Raw genomic sequence first — 16472 nt, forward strand, 5'->3', positions numbered from 1 at the left:
TTCAGTTCTGTTTAGACATAAAGGAAAACATGAAAACATACCTGATTGCAGCAGTACAGGCCAACAGAGAATACAGATGGAGACACAGCAATAAGTTTTGACATGATTGTCATCTTGGTCTGGTTCCTCCTTAGGGTGCAATCTAATGATGGCGATGATGAGAAACCGACAAGGGAATCGGTTATGGAGAGGGAGGCGAGATTGATGTTATGTGCTATTAGGGTTTGTGAAATTGTCTAACCCTTTAACCTCCACATTATTCTCCTTATATATGCACACAGGAGGAAACCCTAATTAGTTAATAAGGGTAATTAGGCCCATCAACAATTACCAACTAATTATTTAATAGGATTGTTATATATTTTGATCCATATAATGTAAATGATTATAATGGCTACTAGATTAAATATAGAATAAATATATTTAATCTTACATTCACAACTATTTAACTTCAGGATGGAGCCGATGTACAGGATTGAATATAGTACTATTCGGGTTGCCATCCCCGCTCTTATCGTGGTACTGAGCGCCATAGAACCGGCGCATGAGTGAATATCTCCAAACTTTAATGTTCCGCGAAGGACATTATCTAGGGCAAAAACTTAAATGTCAATAGGCTTGGTTGTGACTCGTGTCATTCTGTTATCCGTTAAATTGTGATACACGTGTTACATACAAGCAACGTACTTATTGAAACTAATTTATTGTTTTTCGAATCATAATGCTTACTTGCTCACCAACTTTATAGTTGTCCGTTTTTAGTATATTTTTTTTTCAGGTTATAACAATTATGATAGCTTAGACTGGATTTGTTTAGAGACTTTGATCAAGTTTTACATAGCCGTCGATTGCAAGTAGACTTTTGTGTGGGATGTATATCGTGACACATTTTGAATAAACATATATTTCTCTTGTATTAGTGTCTTATGATATACGATCATTGCATTCTCGCGTTTCCGCCTCAATGAGGGTGTGACAAAGCGTGAATAGGCTCACGCCTTGCCCTCCACGCCACTCAAGCTCGATGTTTCACACCCATATTACCTACAAATGTGGTACTGTCTAATGGTTGACTTGGATTCTCATGCCAATGGTCGTAGATGTTGGCCCAGGCTTCCAATCACGAACATACAAAACCAAACACACACGATTTGGAGACTAACACATCTCATACCCTTTATATTATTAAACTCAACTCGACAAATAAAACCGAATACATAACCCTATATTTATACTAAACATAAACTATTTGTAGTCCAACTCAAAATCTAATTTAAATAAACCTATCTAATAAACGGATAATTCAAACCAATTTTTTCTCCAACTAACTTATATTATCTTTAACACATATTAACTTTCTAGATAATCCATCAAATCAGAATTATCTCTTCATTCACCCCCTTAATTTTGATTTGGACCCGCTTCACATCTGGTCTTGTCCTAAAATCTGATCGCAACTCACACAGGTTGTGATTAAATCTGAGTCAAATGATCAATCTACACAAGTTGATCCACTGTTCTTCGATTATGAACTCTTCCTTAATGGTATAAACTGTTTGTGGTAACAACGAGTTTCTATAACAGTAGAAACTTCCCACAAAATACCAACTGATGTGTAACTGATCTTGCCGGATTTGATGACTCCTTAATCGAATTACAAGATTTAACACCATCCTGATTACGCGCACGGATCTTGTCGGATTCATTCACACCATGATCGAATTACAAGATTTTGCGCCTCCTTTGATTTCTTGGCCCTGATCTTGTCGGATCCGATCACATCTTCATCGGATATAAGATTGCCACACCTATTCTGATCACTTAAATGGAGTGATTTCTCTTCTGATCACCTAAACAGAGTGATTAAACTTCTTCAATTTCGACAAGATTGGCTGCTTCCACACAACCTAAAACGGTCTCATCTACTCGGTACTTTCCTACTCTTGATCGTTGATCTTCTCCTTGTCTTCTTGCGTTATCCAAAACTTTAAAATTCAAAATTGAATTTCACAAATTAATTCAAAGGTATCACCTGGAGCCATGGACTCTTTCCAATTTCCACCGACTTCAATCTTTTTTACCTTGCCGCCAAACCAAGCCAAGTTTGATGTTCCATCTCATGTATAGCAACTCTCTACTAACTCGCATGCGTTCACCCTTGCAACCTTTTTTTAATTTTGATCCATAAACATCGACTCCATGGACCCATAATTAAATATTTACAAATCTTTAATCCACGAAACCACTTTTAACATCAATTAAAAGATATCAACTTATCAAGTTCACTGCACAACGTTTTCATTCTTCGAACGCTTCTCCTTTTTTTTCTTTTTCTTTTTTCTTCTTTTTCTTACGACTTCGAAAATCAAACACAATTACTAAACGAATAAACTTACTTGTCCATCCGTTATTCATCTTTTTCTCCCCTGGTCGAGTTCGGCTTAATACATCTTGAACGTGTGATCGATCGTTGCTTCGGCTTCTCTTCATCGGCTCTTGACCAAGCTCTGATAGCAATTGTTGGCCCAGGCTTCCAATCACGAACATACAAAACCAAACACACACGATTTGGAGACTAACACGTCTCTTATTCTTTATATTATTAAACTCAACTCGACAAATAAAACCGAATACATAACCCTATATTTATACTAAACATAAACTATTTGTAGTCCAACTCAAACTCTAATTTAAATAAACTTATCTAATAAACGGATAATTCAAACCAATTTTTTCTTCAACTAACTTATATTATCTTTAACACATATTAACTTTCTAGATAATCCATCAAATCAGAATTATCTCTTCTATTGTAGAACCTCAACACTCGGTTTAAGTGTTAACAAATCTGATTGGCCAGGACTCTTATAGTTTTAATTACGGGTTATAACAAAAAGAAAACCAAACATACACTCAATTTACGCTTGTTTCACTTTTGTAATTTTATTTTTGGTTTCGATAGTTTTATGGTTAATAACAAAAATTACTAATCATATATTTACGTTAGATAACGACTCATGTTCAGAAGCTTTCCTCTTTTTTTTAGTTTCAATGTTATTCTAGCTTAGAGGTGTTACCATTATACTATTCGGAGTGGAGGAGCTTGAAGAAGAGGCATGAAGCAACAAATGGTTGCCACGTTAGTAGAGACGGATTTTTCTTTCAAGCCCCAAAAAGCGCAGGGTAGGAGGGGCGTGGAACGACACATGGATATCACTTTTATCCAGTTTATCTTAAAAAAAAAGAAATCAATAAAACTAAAAAAACATCTAATCTAACTACTATAATAAAAGAAACCAACTTTTGGACACGTGTCATTCATTGAATTGAATGTATCATCAAATTTATATTTATCTAAAAAAATAAATAATAAATTAATATTAAATCTTATCATATTTTAATAAAATATTATCCTCAAATCTAAATTGTTAATTTAATATATTTTTAAAACAAATACCTCTCTTATCTACTTATCTTATATTAAATATATAAATAATAAATTAATATTAAATGTTATCCTAATTATTTAAAAACATAATTTTTTTTTATTATTTGGTATACAAAATTATGTTTATTCAACTCAAGTAAAACGCGAAGTTTTTAAGGATATATTTTTTTATTATTTGGTAGATTTTTCAACCCGACTATACACGGGTTTTTTTTAAAGATACGCCGTTTTTAGTGTTTAATATACAAAATTACATTTATTTAGGATATAATTTTTTTATTATTTGGTAGATTTTTCAACCCGACTATACACGGGTTTTTTTTAAAGATACGACGTTTTTAGTATTTAATATACAAAAATACATTTATTTAATCTGTGTAATACACATGGTTTTTAAAAATATAACTCTTTTTTATATCTATTCAATACGTGTAATATACGGGATTTTTAAGGATGTAATTTTTTATTATTTGGTAGATTTATTCAACCCGATTATACACGGGTTTTTTTTAAAGATACGACGTTTTTAGTATTTAGTATATAAAATTACATTTATTTAATCTGTGTAATACACGTGGTTTTTAAAGATATAACTTTTTTATTATTTGATATATAAAATTACATTTATTTAACCTGTACAATATACAAGGTTCATAAAGATATAAGTTTTTATTATTTAATATATAAAATTACATTTATTCAACCCGTGTAATACACGGGGTTCTAACCTAGTTTATATTAAATAAAAAAATAACATTACATATACTTAAAAAAATACTAAAAAAAATAAAAACGTAACTAACATAATTTAAGAGAATAAATTAATTACGATATTTTTTATGATATCTCTTTTCATTTCCTCGTACATTTCTCCTTCGACACAGTCAAGGTGATCAATGTCAAAGCGAGGAATTTCGTATCCTCTCGTTTTTTTCGTCAAATCCTTCTCCTCGTTCAAATAAAAAAGCAAGATAACCCTTTCTTTTTGGTCGAGCCTTTCTTGTTGGATGTTATTGAACGTACCAATCCATTGATTTAGGCCGGATAAATGTTTGATGTAGTCCACACCCGAAGTATATAATTTTTGCGTTCGTTTTTTTTACTTGTTTTTACTGGGTGAGCGCTTCAACAACGACGTCATCGTCGCTTAAGTATAGATTATGCTCGGTACGAGCATCCGAACGATTAGTAGAGGGGCTTGTTTTCGCACTTTTAGACGATGATTCCACGTAAGAGGTACTTTTGCCCATTCGCTAGAGTGTCTCGCCACTTCCCGATAATGAATAAATTTGAACGGGCCTTTCTTTTATCTTGATAAGTATTAACCTCTCCCATCTCGTAATCGACTTCGGTTTCACCACTTTTTTAGGCGTTCTTTATGTTGTTGTCGTAACCATTAAAGGCGGTCATGCCGATATTTATTTCACGCCACTTTGACGAGAGACTATCATTCTTCTATTAAGGCTCTCGTTTCATCGCTTCATGATAAAGATTGTTGATTCGATCCCAAAATACGTTTTCGTGTTAATTAGTACCTACTAAAAAGACGACGTATTAGTAAAATATATATAACACTAAAAAAGTGTATCCAAGATAAAATAATATATTTTTTCCGTGAAAATCAAATAAAAGTACCTAAAACTAGGTTTTGCGAAACGTGTATCCAATATTTTGTTAAAAATACTTCATCGTTTGTACATGGAAGAACAACTTAATCAGTGGCTTGGGCCTTCTCCGTCTCGGTTTTCTTCCTATGGCTTCTCTTTTTAATCTTTCGAGAGGACAGTTCAACAATATCTTGCAGTCGTGCTTCCGGCACGGAGTCGCGTGTAGGGGGCGTTTAGGATATAGGAACGAGTTGTTGTTGAGGGAAGTTTGGTAGTTGAAAGTGAGGCGGATAAAACATGCCCATGCCCGTTAAAAGACTCGCGTACGCCGTTATGTCGGGTCCCATGCCCAGAACTTGTAGAGGACGGTTTTGAGGCGAACTAGTATTCAGTGTTTCGCCTCGGCCATACGGGTTGTTTAGGTCAAAGAAACGGTTGTGGGGATGCATTTTTTTATAGAAGTAGATATAATTGTATAAATTTTAGAGTGGGATAGAAGAGATTTGGTAAAAATGGTTGAATGAGGTTTGATTTATATAAAGATTGATTATATATTTTTTAAATGAAAAAACTTTTTTTTTAATCTATAGCTGTTCAACGGCTATCTCAACAATCAACAAACACCTGCCACATCGACATCCCCCCAAGTCCCAAGCCAGGTGAAATCCCCTATGACGGTGCCCCACATCACCTCCACACCAATGCCCGGGGCGGTGTGTGGCATTCTTGAAGCCCCACATTACCCCACCACGCTCCACTCCGCCTACTCTTAACCTATTTGGTAGGGTTTTGTTGCAATTAACCTTTTTAAACAGAATTCGGGTTTCTAAAGCACTTCATAACCCTAGGTTAATACCATAGATTCCTTTTCTTTTCCCCAAATTAAATATAAGGTATTCATTTTGAACCTAAATATCTCTTTTATACTAACTACTAACTTGGTTAGCGACATCTTAACCGTACGCCCTTTAAAAAATAAAGTAAACAATCATTTTTAACCAATTATATAACCGGGACATGATTAGTTTGAAAAATAAAGCAACCGTTTCTGATACCATAACCCTATGGGTTATAGTTAAACGATAATAAAGACGCAAAGTGCAATGGAGTCAAGAAAACAAGCATTTTCGCTAAAGTAATTCTTTAACATACTAAAAGAGATTCGTATATCGCGCATCCTCAAATTAGATGCACTACATAAACATGCATTTCTTTAAATTGGTACGAAAAACAAATTACACAATAGGGCATGAACTCTAATGCATATAGCATTAATCCTTCAATGTCTTTATGTTGGTGCACTTGTGTCTGTACTTTGTCTGTATTGGGTCTGTATGTAAACGATGTCCTTAGTAGTCTGTAAGTTGACCAAGTCAACCATCCTCCGGTTTGACTTGGACAACATTTGAAAGATGTTCTGATCGAAGGATAGCCTCGAAGGATACACCTGATCCTTCGAGGTGATCGAAAGATATGGTTCGACCATGGTTCGACCATTAGACCTCGAAGGATGATCCTTCGAGGTCCATGCTGATCTTTCGTGTAACATGTGGTCGACAGATGATCCTTCGGACCATCTGTCGAATCCTTCGAGCAGACCTGCTGAGCTGGGTATATATACCCATGCATGTGTTGAGTGTGAGTTAGTTCTGGAGTTCTGAAGTTCTGCCATTTTCACACACCCGAGAGATAGAAGCTTAGAGAGCATTCTGCCCAGAACTCACTCACACACTTAGAGAGTTTATAGAACACTTCTGTAAACATTGAGCTTGTAACCGAAACCCTCATTGCATTAATACGACTAGTGTTAATCGGTGAATCTTTGTGTGTTTGTTTCTCTACTTGCTACTAACTCGGTTTGCTTGCTAGCTTGGATTCCGCACTCGCTAGTAGGTTTGTATAACAAGGTTTAGGTTCGTAATCCTCCGCGAAACAGGGACCTACAAGTGGTATCAGAGCCTCGCTCTTTACCTTGTTTAAAACCGGGTTTTTACAAGTTGTGGTGTGTTGAAACACTTGGTTTTGCACCTGTTTTTACTTGTTTTCTTGCTTTTTCTTTGAGTAAAAACGTGTCTAAACTAACCGGGAGTGTTTTAAGTGGGGTTGGGTAACTTGAAAAATTGTTTTAAGTGATTTTGTATTTTCCGGTTAAGTCTCCGGTTAACATTCCGGTGACTGGTGTTGAAGATAAGGATTTCATTTTTGGCAAAATTTTCAAAGTTGGTGGGAAAGTACGTCTGACCATACCTTTTGCCGAAAGTTGACCTTACCAACCTGTCACCTTTTCACCAACCCATCACTTTGTGTCAGTGTGTCAGAACATATCGAAAGATATCTTTCGACATCGAAAGATCATCCTTCGATATCTTTCGATCAAGAAGGGCTCGAAAGATTTATATCCTTCGACCCGTCCCTCGAAGTTCGAAATATATCTTTCGATCAGGGAATCTTTTCGAAAGATAGTTGTTTTATCTCGAAAGATAAGGACCTTTCAAGTGTGAATCTTTCGAGATTTTGAGTCTTTCGAAGCCAGTGCTCGAAAGTCAACAGTGATCCTTCGAACACTGTTGATCATTCGAACAAGTGTGATCCTTCGGAAGTTAGCTATTCGAAAGATAAGTGTCCGAAAGATAGGGATTTGACTCGAAAGATAAGGATCTTTCAAAAGGGAATCCTTCGAGTTCTTGAATCTTTCGATATTATTGTTCAAGACTCAACAGTAATCTTTCGAGTACTGTTGATCCTTCGAACAATAGTTGATCTTTCGATTGTGGTCAGTTTATTGTTAACAAGTTTCTGTGATCTCAGATCTTGCAACCAGGATCCTTCGGCTGTGTGATCTTTCGGGTGGCTATTATCCTTTGAGACATTGATATAGTTTTCATTTTTCTGATCAAAAATGAATCCAGCATGGGGTAATCCGTCAACTGCAGAGAGCAGTACGTTTTCTGCAAGATCCAGTGTGCCATGCAATTCTGATATGTATTTTGGAACTTCCAGTACTTCGTTTGCAAGACCCGTTTCACATGCTCCATTAAAAACGGAGTACGTCACAATCACAGATTGTTTTGGCAATCCAAAACTAGTTCCTGTAAAGCCAGCTCCCACCACAGACATGTATGGAAATCCATTACCCCCAGTTGCCGTGCAACACCATTATTCTACTGTAGAATCGTCATTTCTTAATCCCAAGAACAGTAGTCAGACAAAAACGGCGTTGTATGCTGAAATTGTCAAAGATGTCAGCAAGGGTGGATCCTCGGGGAATGATGACAGTTCTGAACATGTTAGAAGTTCAGGTGAAGATGTTTCAACTTCAGTGGAAGGTGATACAACTTCAAGTTCAAGTGAGGATGGATCTGAATGTGAATCATCAAGAGAGATTGTTGATTCTGATGCAGAAAGGCCAACACCTGAGAGTAATTCCAGTCAGGTATGTGTTGATGAACCAACTGCTGTAGATTGTGATAATTGTGCTAGATTAAAGGCAAACATGTCTGAGTTGCAAGGCAAACATGATGCTTTACAAGCTAGTTTGTTTGACTTGCAAGACAAACATGTTTCATTGAATGTCAAGTGGTGTGAATTGCAAAGCAAACACGAAGCTTTGCAAGAGAAATATGATGTGACATTTATCCACAACCAGAAGTTGACCGTGGATCTTTCAAAATGCACAGAAGCCAATATGTTTTATGAAAACCATGAAAAAGAATTTAAGTCAATGATTGAGACGTTAAAGAAAGATAAAACTGAATTGACTAAAATGGTTTCCAGAAAACAAACGGAAATTAATTTGTATATCTCACGTCTTGAGACAATGCAAAAAGAAATGGCTTGTGTGAAAACCGAAAGTGATGCGATCCAACTTAAGCTAGATAGTTATTTGAGCTCTAGCTATGTGTTGGATCACATCATTGACGTTCAGAAAGAAAAACGGGATGTCACATGCATAGGATATAAGAAATGTCCACCACCTGTGAGACACAATTATGATGCGATGCCTGACGAGGAGGATAGAGTGTTCTTCGAACAATCTGTTCCTCTTGATGTGAAGGAGTTTGCAGCAGGACTCGGATACCAGAAAGAAGTATCCTCAGATTCAAATGTGTCAGCAGATACATCTGTAACTGCTGAACAGAAACAGGATCCTCCAGTCGTGATTGAGGATGCTGATTCGTCTGATGATGAATCTGATAATGCTGTCCCAGCAAAGTCTGATGCGGTAGTCAAAAATGAGGACATACCTCTTGAGAATCACATTCTATGTGATCCCCCTGCAAAACCCGCTAAGACTGTTGCAACTGAGTCCTCGTCTGAGAAGGAGTCGGAGAGTGTGACCTTGCTGTACACTTTGGTTGGTGATGATAAAATTTACTCAGACAAAGATTTTCCTATTAAGAACGTTAATCAATCCTTAATCGATAAAGTCTTTGAAAATTCGACAAGTAAGTTTTTGGGGAAGAAAGGACCACATGTTACAGTTACACAGTGTCCTCCAATCCCAAAGGCTGAAGTTCGAAAACAATTTGGCAACAAGAAATTACCAGCAATGCCAAAACAGCAAAATCACACCAAGCCCAAAGGAAAGGCACCGGCTCAAGTCCAGAAGAAGCCGAATCAAAAGAAGAAGAAAAATGTTAACTTTGTGAAATCGACGGGAACGGACAAAATTGAAACGTTTGAAAATAAATCTAACTTAGATTTTGTCAAGAAAGCTACTGTTTTGAAAAGGAATGAACAAAACAGCTCAAAGCCTAGTACCTCGAGTTCACAAGGTTCAACATCATCGGCTAAGAGAACACATGATTCTTCGAGGTATGTTGAACGAAGATCATGTTTTGAGTGTGGAACCATTGGGCATATAATTCGAAATTGCCCTTACCTTCATAAGCAAAAAGGGAAGGTTGATGATCCCCGTGACAAGACTGACCGTAAGCCATCTACTTCCACAAAACAAGATCCCCGACTTGTAAAAGAAAGGGAGAAGAAGCAGAAACGCCAACAGGTCAAAAGGATTGAAAAAGCAATTAAAACCGATGTGGTTCAAAAACAATCTGTTTCTGTAAAATCAACACATTCAAAAACTTCAAACTGTAATGAAGTTAAAATGTTAAAGAATGACACTGATAAAACAAAACAGACATGGAAACCTAAATCGGTTACTGAATCAGGGGGACCATCACAATTTACAAACCATCAAAGACAAGAAGTTATTGTCATTGATGAAAATGGAAGACCCAAGACCACAATGGCTTGGGTCCCTCTCTCCAACTAATCTCTGAGTGAGTGTGCAGGAAGTTCCAGGAGGAACTATTGATAGTCTTAGGATTGTTGATAGTGGAATGTCCTTGCACAAGATAGGCGACAGAAGAAATTGTTGCCTTTGATGGAGAGAGAGAAAAGAAAAAGAGAATGTGGCTGAATGAAGTTGCAAAATTTGACCAAATGAAGAACGTGCCAAAAATTTGGTCTTTCTGGTTTTGATCGGGTCCACAGGAACGAATGAAGTGAAATGTGTGTCGATGCCTTGGAGTGCATTGAACATCCGCACACCATTTCTGAAAGAGAAAGTCAAAGACCTTCGCTGGTGAAATGTGGAAGACCAGCCGGACCCGGAGGTTTATGAGCTTGTTGCTGTCAAGAGATTTTTCAGTAGTTGCAAATTCGACCTTGAAGTCCACACCGGGTGGATATCCAGTTGGGAGAGTGCTTAGATTCCTTGCAATGCACGGAACAGTTGCAGGATACGCCTTTAAATTCTTAATCTCTCCTATACTTGTCGATATTTTAACTGCTTTGTGAATTGTTATTATCTCGTACAGCACTCTTTGACCTGACACGTTGATCTCGGATATCACCTCACAAGTGATTGTTTCAATATGAAACTCATCAATGTTGTCATGGTCCGCACCGCTTACCGACATGCCAACTCATTTTTCCAAAATTTGCTAAATCTTTTCTGATAAAACTTAATTTTGGTAAACGGCATTAAGGTCAAGCAAGAGTAAAACCAACATCGGAAAATCATTTTTGTAAATATCTTTGTGTGTTTTTAAATTTATCTTAGTTTATTGATTTTAGGGGGAGTAAATCCAAAATTCTGAAAATCCAAAAACATCGAAAAATTTCAAAAACACAAAAACAATAGAAAAACAAAAATGAGTTTCCTGGCGAGCAAAAGAGAAAATGATAGTACATCAGTGGTCTATCCAAACCTCTTTAAACCTTAAATGAAAAACGATAAGCAGCTCTATATAAGATGTATCGGTAGGCTCACAATCATTTTAAAGTGTGCAGGGTGATATAAATCTTAATCGACTGAAGATCAGGTGGGAACCATTCATTGGCATATGGTCTTAGTACCGAAATTTCGTTTGATAGATTGCCGAGTTTCTGAGATATTCGGTCTTTATGCTGCTTATCATCTGGGTATCATGGTTGTATCTTTTACCGAAAAATAACGGGGACGCAAGTCTAGATCTTCCATGATACTATACATACGTGTACATATTGCATACTGCATTCGACCTCAATAAGTGATAAACAATCACATGTCCAAATCAAATAAGTGATAAAATATCACATCTATCCGGGTGTCAAGTTCGTCTCTCTGCTGTACGGAAGTACTGACCTGTTCACGGACTTGCACCTGTGCCCTCATGCATACGAAAATCAAGTTCCTCATCAATAAGTGATTATATCACATAGGACTTGTTTTCAAATCAAAATAAGTGAGTATCTCACAATTTATACGGTCAAACAGATGATAATCGGTATACTCACTGGTAAGATGAACTCTCGTGCATACCTTGATACGGGAATGTGTCGTGATGTGGATGAACACCGGTCGGTAAGTATAAATCATACATTAACGTATCCTCTAAACATGATTACATCTGATAAGTTGAGCTTAAGTGGACAACAATACCAATAATTGTTATAGGATGCTTATCTTAATGTTAACTAACTAAACAACAAGAGTGTTTTGGCATGACCGTACACTGATATGATTCTCTTACCCTCGAAACTCGCAAAAAGAATGTTTGTATATATTTATTTATTTACTGCTTAACTTTTATTGTTTTTCTTTTAAACAGTTTCGTCGTTTGGTGCATATCAGCACGACATTAGCGGTGATGTCGTTTGATAACACTCAAAGGATTTTAAATTGTTGTCTTTTAATTTCAAAAATACCAAAAAGATTTTAGGCTTGTTTTAATATAAACTTTATAAAAGCCAAAAAGATTTTATTTCTGCTTTATTTTCGATCGTACGATGTTGGAGCTCAAGTCTTCGTTACCTGAAACTTGACTGAAAACCGAACTGACTAAATCTTCATAAACGGTCGAAATTTGCATGTTTTGAAAGTTAAAAACTAAAATTGACAAATTTTATTAAACTTTCAAACTGTCGGACGGTGTTTGATTATGACATGGTCATTCGTGTGTCATTTGTTTATACTATATTCCAAGCAATTGTTCTCATTACGCGTTTAGATTTCTTGCATGTGCAGATTCTAAAGGCTAGGAGAACATGGTCGTTGACGAGCTTTGGAATGAAGACACGAAGGCACTCAATGAATGAAGATGATCGAGTTGCCGCTGGCCATCATCAACACCACAAGGATCTCACTTCATAAAGATAAAGTCTTTTCACGAGCATAACTCAAGGGGGAGCTTATGTTAAGGGGGAGTTTGTCAACACACTTCCTACATGATACGGGTAGTTTGTTGATACACTCTCTACTTTCAAGACGTGAAGACTTTGAAGATCCTCCGACATTGAAGACATGATAGGACATCAGAGTCTTGAAGACTTGAAGACCAAAGACCGTCGAAGTTCAAGACGAGTCTACACTTTTAGAAGAACAAGACAAAGATTAGAGATCAAAGACAAAGCTACAGCCAAGGGGGAGTTTGTTGGTGCACTTGTGTCTGTACTTTGTCTGTATTGGGTCTGTATGTAAACGATGTCCTTAGTAGTCTGTAAGTTGACCAAGTCAACCATCCTCCGGTTTGACTTGGACAACATTTGAAAGATGTTCTGATCGAAGGATAGCCTCGAAGGATACACCTGATCCTTCGAGGTGATCGAAAGATATGGTTCGACCATGGTTCGACCATTAGACCTCGAAGGATGATCCTTCGAGGTCCATGCTGATCTTTCGTGTAACATGTGGTCGACAGATGATCCTTCGGACCATCTGTCGAATCCTTCGAGCAGACCTGCTGAGCTGGGTATATATACCCATGCATGTGTTGAGTGTGAGTTAGTTCTGGAGTTCTGAAGTTCTGCCATTTTCACACACCCGAGAGATAGAAGCTTAGAGAGCATTCTGCCCAGAACTCACTCACACACTTAGAGAGTTTATAGAACACTTCTGTAAACATTGAGCTTGTAACCGAAACCCTCATTGCATTAATACGACTAGTGTTAATCGGTGAATCTTTGTGTGTTTGTTTCTCTACTTGCTACTAACTCGGTTTGCTTGCTAGCTTGGATTCCGCACTCGCTAGTAGGTTTGTATAACAAGGTTTAGGTTCGTAATCCTCCGCGAAACAGGGACCTACACTTTAAAATGGCTTGGGTAGAATTCATACTTAGTTACTTCAAGTCATCGATCAATCCTGAAAGATCGAAACCTTAAAATACAAAACATATAATAAAAGATGATATGTGTATATCATCGATCACCAACCTTGATCAAGTGATACCATTGTACAAATAATATCGTGTTTGATTCTAAACTTGATCGAGGAGCATATCTAATCATTGATGTTATTCAATCTAATTTCAGGTTCAATTAAGAGCACACGACCAGTCCCATTTGTATAACATCGAGTATCACTACAAGAATGTTGAGTAATAGCGGCGACAAGCCATATGTCACCGCTATTGATCGATCTAGAAAATGGTGTCTGAGATTAAACACCAGCCACTCATTCCTTATCTCGATCCAACGGTTGGGGTTTAACCTAGTTAATAGCGGCGACATGTATATACATCAATAGCGGCGACACTCGTCACCCCTAAAACTTTAAAGTTAAGGTTAAACCCCAGCCACTCATTCCTTATCTCGATCCAACGGCTGGGGTTTAACCTAGTTAATAGCGACGACATGAAGCAATAGCGGCGACACCGGGCCCTTTACCGTCCAATCTTTACAGGCGACCCTTTAGTGGCGACATGTCGCTGCTATTAACAATAGTGGCGCAGACTTGGGTCTTTAGCGGCGACATTTGTCGCCGCTATTACCCTGTTTTCTTGTAATCATGTGCATGTTATGAACTAACCAAAGAGGAAAGGAATAGTCACTAGATCACATTTAGTTTGTTGGTTCTCATAAGTTCTAGAGAATGACTATTTTGTTCAACTTCTTATATACACTTTTGTAAACTTTAGCAACGAAATGGAATGGACATCCCATTAGCAACCAAGGTTAAAACAAAATGATCACAAAATTGTGGCAGACAAAACGACACAGAGGTGTTTTTTTTTTCTTTTTTGTATTTGTGTACGTATTATTATTATAAATTTATAATGCTTCTTTTATATCACACATGATAATTTTAGAACATAGTTTATGTAGTTTGGTTGGGAAATTAATAAGACATTATATATTCGAAATTTCGAATGTAAGAAACAATAATTTTCTCTTAGTAAGCTATTTATTTGGTTCTCTCTTACATATTTTAGTATCTATTTCTTACTTAACAATTAATTAAGTTTTTAATTACGAAAAAAATACATATAAAGGGGGTAAAGACTTGGCTTCTTTTAATTTGTTATTTGGATTTTAAAAAGGATTTATGAAACACCACATTGATATGTAACTTTAACAGAGCTGGAATTAGAAATTTAATTATTGAAAGTATATATTCTAATATTTTTAACCAAGAAATGCAGAAGAAATCTTACAGTGTTGATGCTTTCAGAGATGGATCCATTTGGTATACGGCCAGCCCACTGTTGCAAACATTAAACAATGAATAATTAACAGAACCCAGCATTACAGATTGCTTTCTTCTTTAATTATTTCTGATATTTCTAATTAACAGCTAAAATGTAAAAAGAAAAATAATTAAACAAATACATGAATATAAAAATATAAATTAACAAGCTGCAAGTAGTACGTAATTACACTTTTAGCTGCCGTGCTGAAAGCTTCTCGATGAGGTATTTGAGGATTAGAAGCCTTGATGCGTTGTATTTCCTCTCTAATTTGAAAGTTCACAAAAAAAAAACATATAAAATATTTTTTTTTTCAATTCAAAGTTCGAATTATATTTTTATTTATATTTAAAATTCAAAGCTGACCGTGTTAAAAAATTATTAGTATTTTGATTATGAACTCACTTCATGAATCTATTGTAAGCAGATGGAATCCTGTGTTTCCTCTCAGGTGCTGCATAAACAAGCCTTTATAAATTAAATAATATGATTAATATATATATATTTTTTTACCTAAAGGATTAATATCTAGTACTTCAAAATATAAATTAACAACTAAAATTATATGAGGGATGGAGAAGAACTAGTGAGTACGTTTAACAACGAACGGAACTTTTGGTGGCTCGGGTTCGTTTGATGTGGATGACGAAGATGAAGAAAATTGAGCCCGTTTGAAATCGCTCGAAATGTCAGCCTGTTTTGCAGGTTTAACACGAAAATGGTCGAAATCTACTTATTTTCTTTCATAATATATCGCAAAATCAATTTTGTACGCAAGAATTATTTAAAATAAATTAAAAAAATAAAACAAACCTGAAAAGGAGGAAGTGAAGGAGATTGAAAAGGATGAGAAGCCTTAATGGTGAGAAATGATAAATTACAACAGTTTCCACATTTCACTGTCACTGTATCCAAAAACTTCTTGCATGGTATCACTACCTGCAAATATTTGGTTTTAATAAAATCTTTATCCTAAACAAAGTTAGGTTGTTAGTCACACAAATACCGCTAGAAGGGTCTTGCAGAAGTTGCAGCGAACATAGCAAAGGTGCTGATGTGATGGAGTTTGAACTGGTGGATCCATGTTCATGATCCTCTTTGCTTGCACAGCTTCAAAGTTCATGATCGGTCGTACGATGGATCAAAACAGCGATCGGTGGTTGATATAACAAGCAAGTGGTTTTGTACTAATTAGTAGATGATTATTGATTTTGATAGAGATTGCATATAGGTCTGTTAGGGTTTTGATGGGGAGGAAGATATGTTGGAGTATATGTAGGGCTGGGGAAGCTAGGTAGCTAGTTGGTGCATGAAAAGAAAGATAATTTTAGGGTTCCTATTACTAATGGAAATAGTACATCCCATTTCTAGCTTCCAAACGATTCACTTTGCTTTGTTCCATCCCATCTCAATTCTCATGTTACATAGAAGTTTGGATTGTTATAGCTCACAAAATATAGTTTTAG

The 16472-nt window shown here is 36.3% G+C and overlaps 1 protein-coding gene across 1 annotated transcript; it reads right to left on the minus strand.

Annotated features, from left to right (window-relative positions):
• Nucleotides 1-6174: 6174 nt before the first annotated feature.
• On the minus strand, nucleotides 6175-16261 carry LOC110896858 (protein CRABS CLAW). Its single transcript, XM_022143924.2, has 8 exons — nucleotides 16013-16261; nucleotides 15820-15945; nucleotides 15601-15700; nucleotides 15412-15460; nucleotides 15197-15272; nucleotides 14974-15021; nucleotides 13628-13682; nucleotides 6175-6342 (listed from the first exon to the last, which is right to left on the minus strand). Exons 1-7 carry the CDS (start codon nucleotides 16127-16129, stop codon nucleotides 13677-13679), a joined length of 522 nt encoding a protein of 173 aa, XP_021999616.1. The 5' UTR covers nucleotides 16130-16261; the 3' UTR covers nucleotides 6175-6342; nucleotides 13628-13676.
• Nucleotides 16262-16472: the final 211 nt, after the last annotated feature.

This window comes from Helianthus annuus, chromosome 12 (genome assembly GCF_002127325.2).
Source record: "Helianthus annuus cultivar XRQ/B chromosome 12, HanXRQr2.0-SUNRISE, whole genome shotgun sequence".
NCBI classification, from domain to species: domain Eukaryota; kingdom Viridiplantae; phylum Streptophyta; class Magnoliopsida; order Asterales; family Asteraceae; genus Helianthus; species Helianthus annuus.

Bases quoted from the DNA above. Each gene is read 5' to 3' on its own strand.
- LOC110896858 (XM_022143924.2), bottom strand. From the start codon at position 16,129: ATGAACTTTGAAGCTGTGCAAGCAAAGAGGATCATGAACATGGATCCA. The intron at 15,946-16,012 runs GTATTTGTGTGA...AAATATTTGCAG, and splicing joins TCTGCAAGACCCTTCTAGCG to GTAGTGATACCATGCAAGAA. The intron at 15,273-15,411 runs GTGAGTTCATAA...CTTTCAAATTAG, and splicing joins GCTTACAATAGATTCATGAA to AGAGGAAATACAACGCATCA.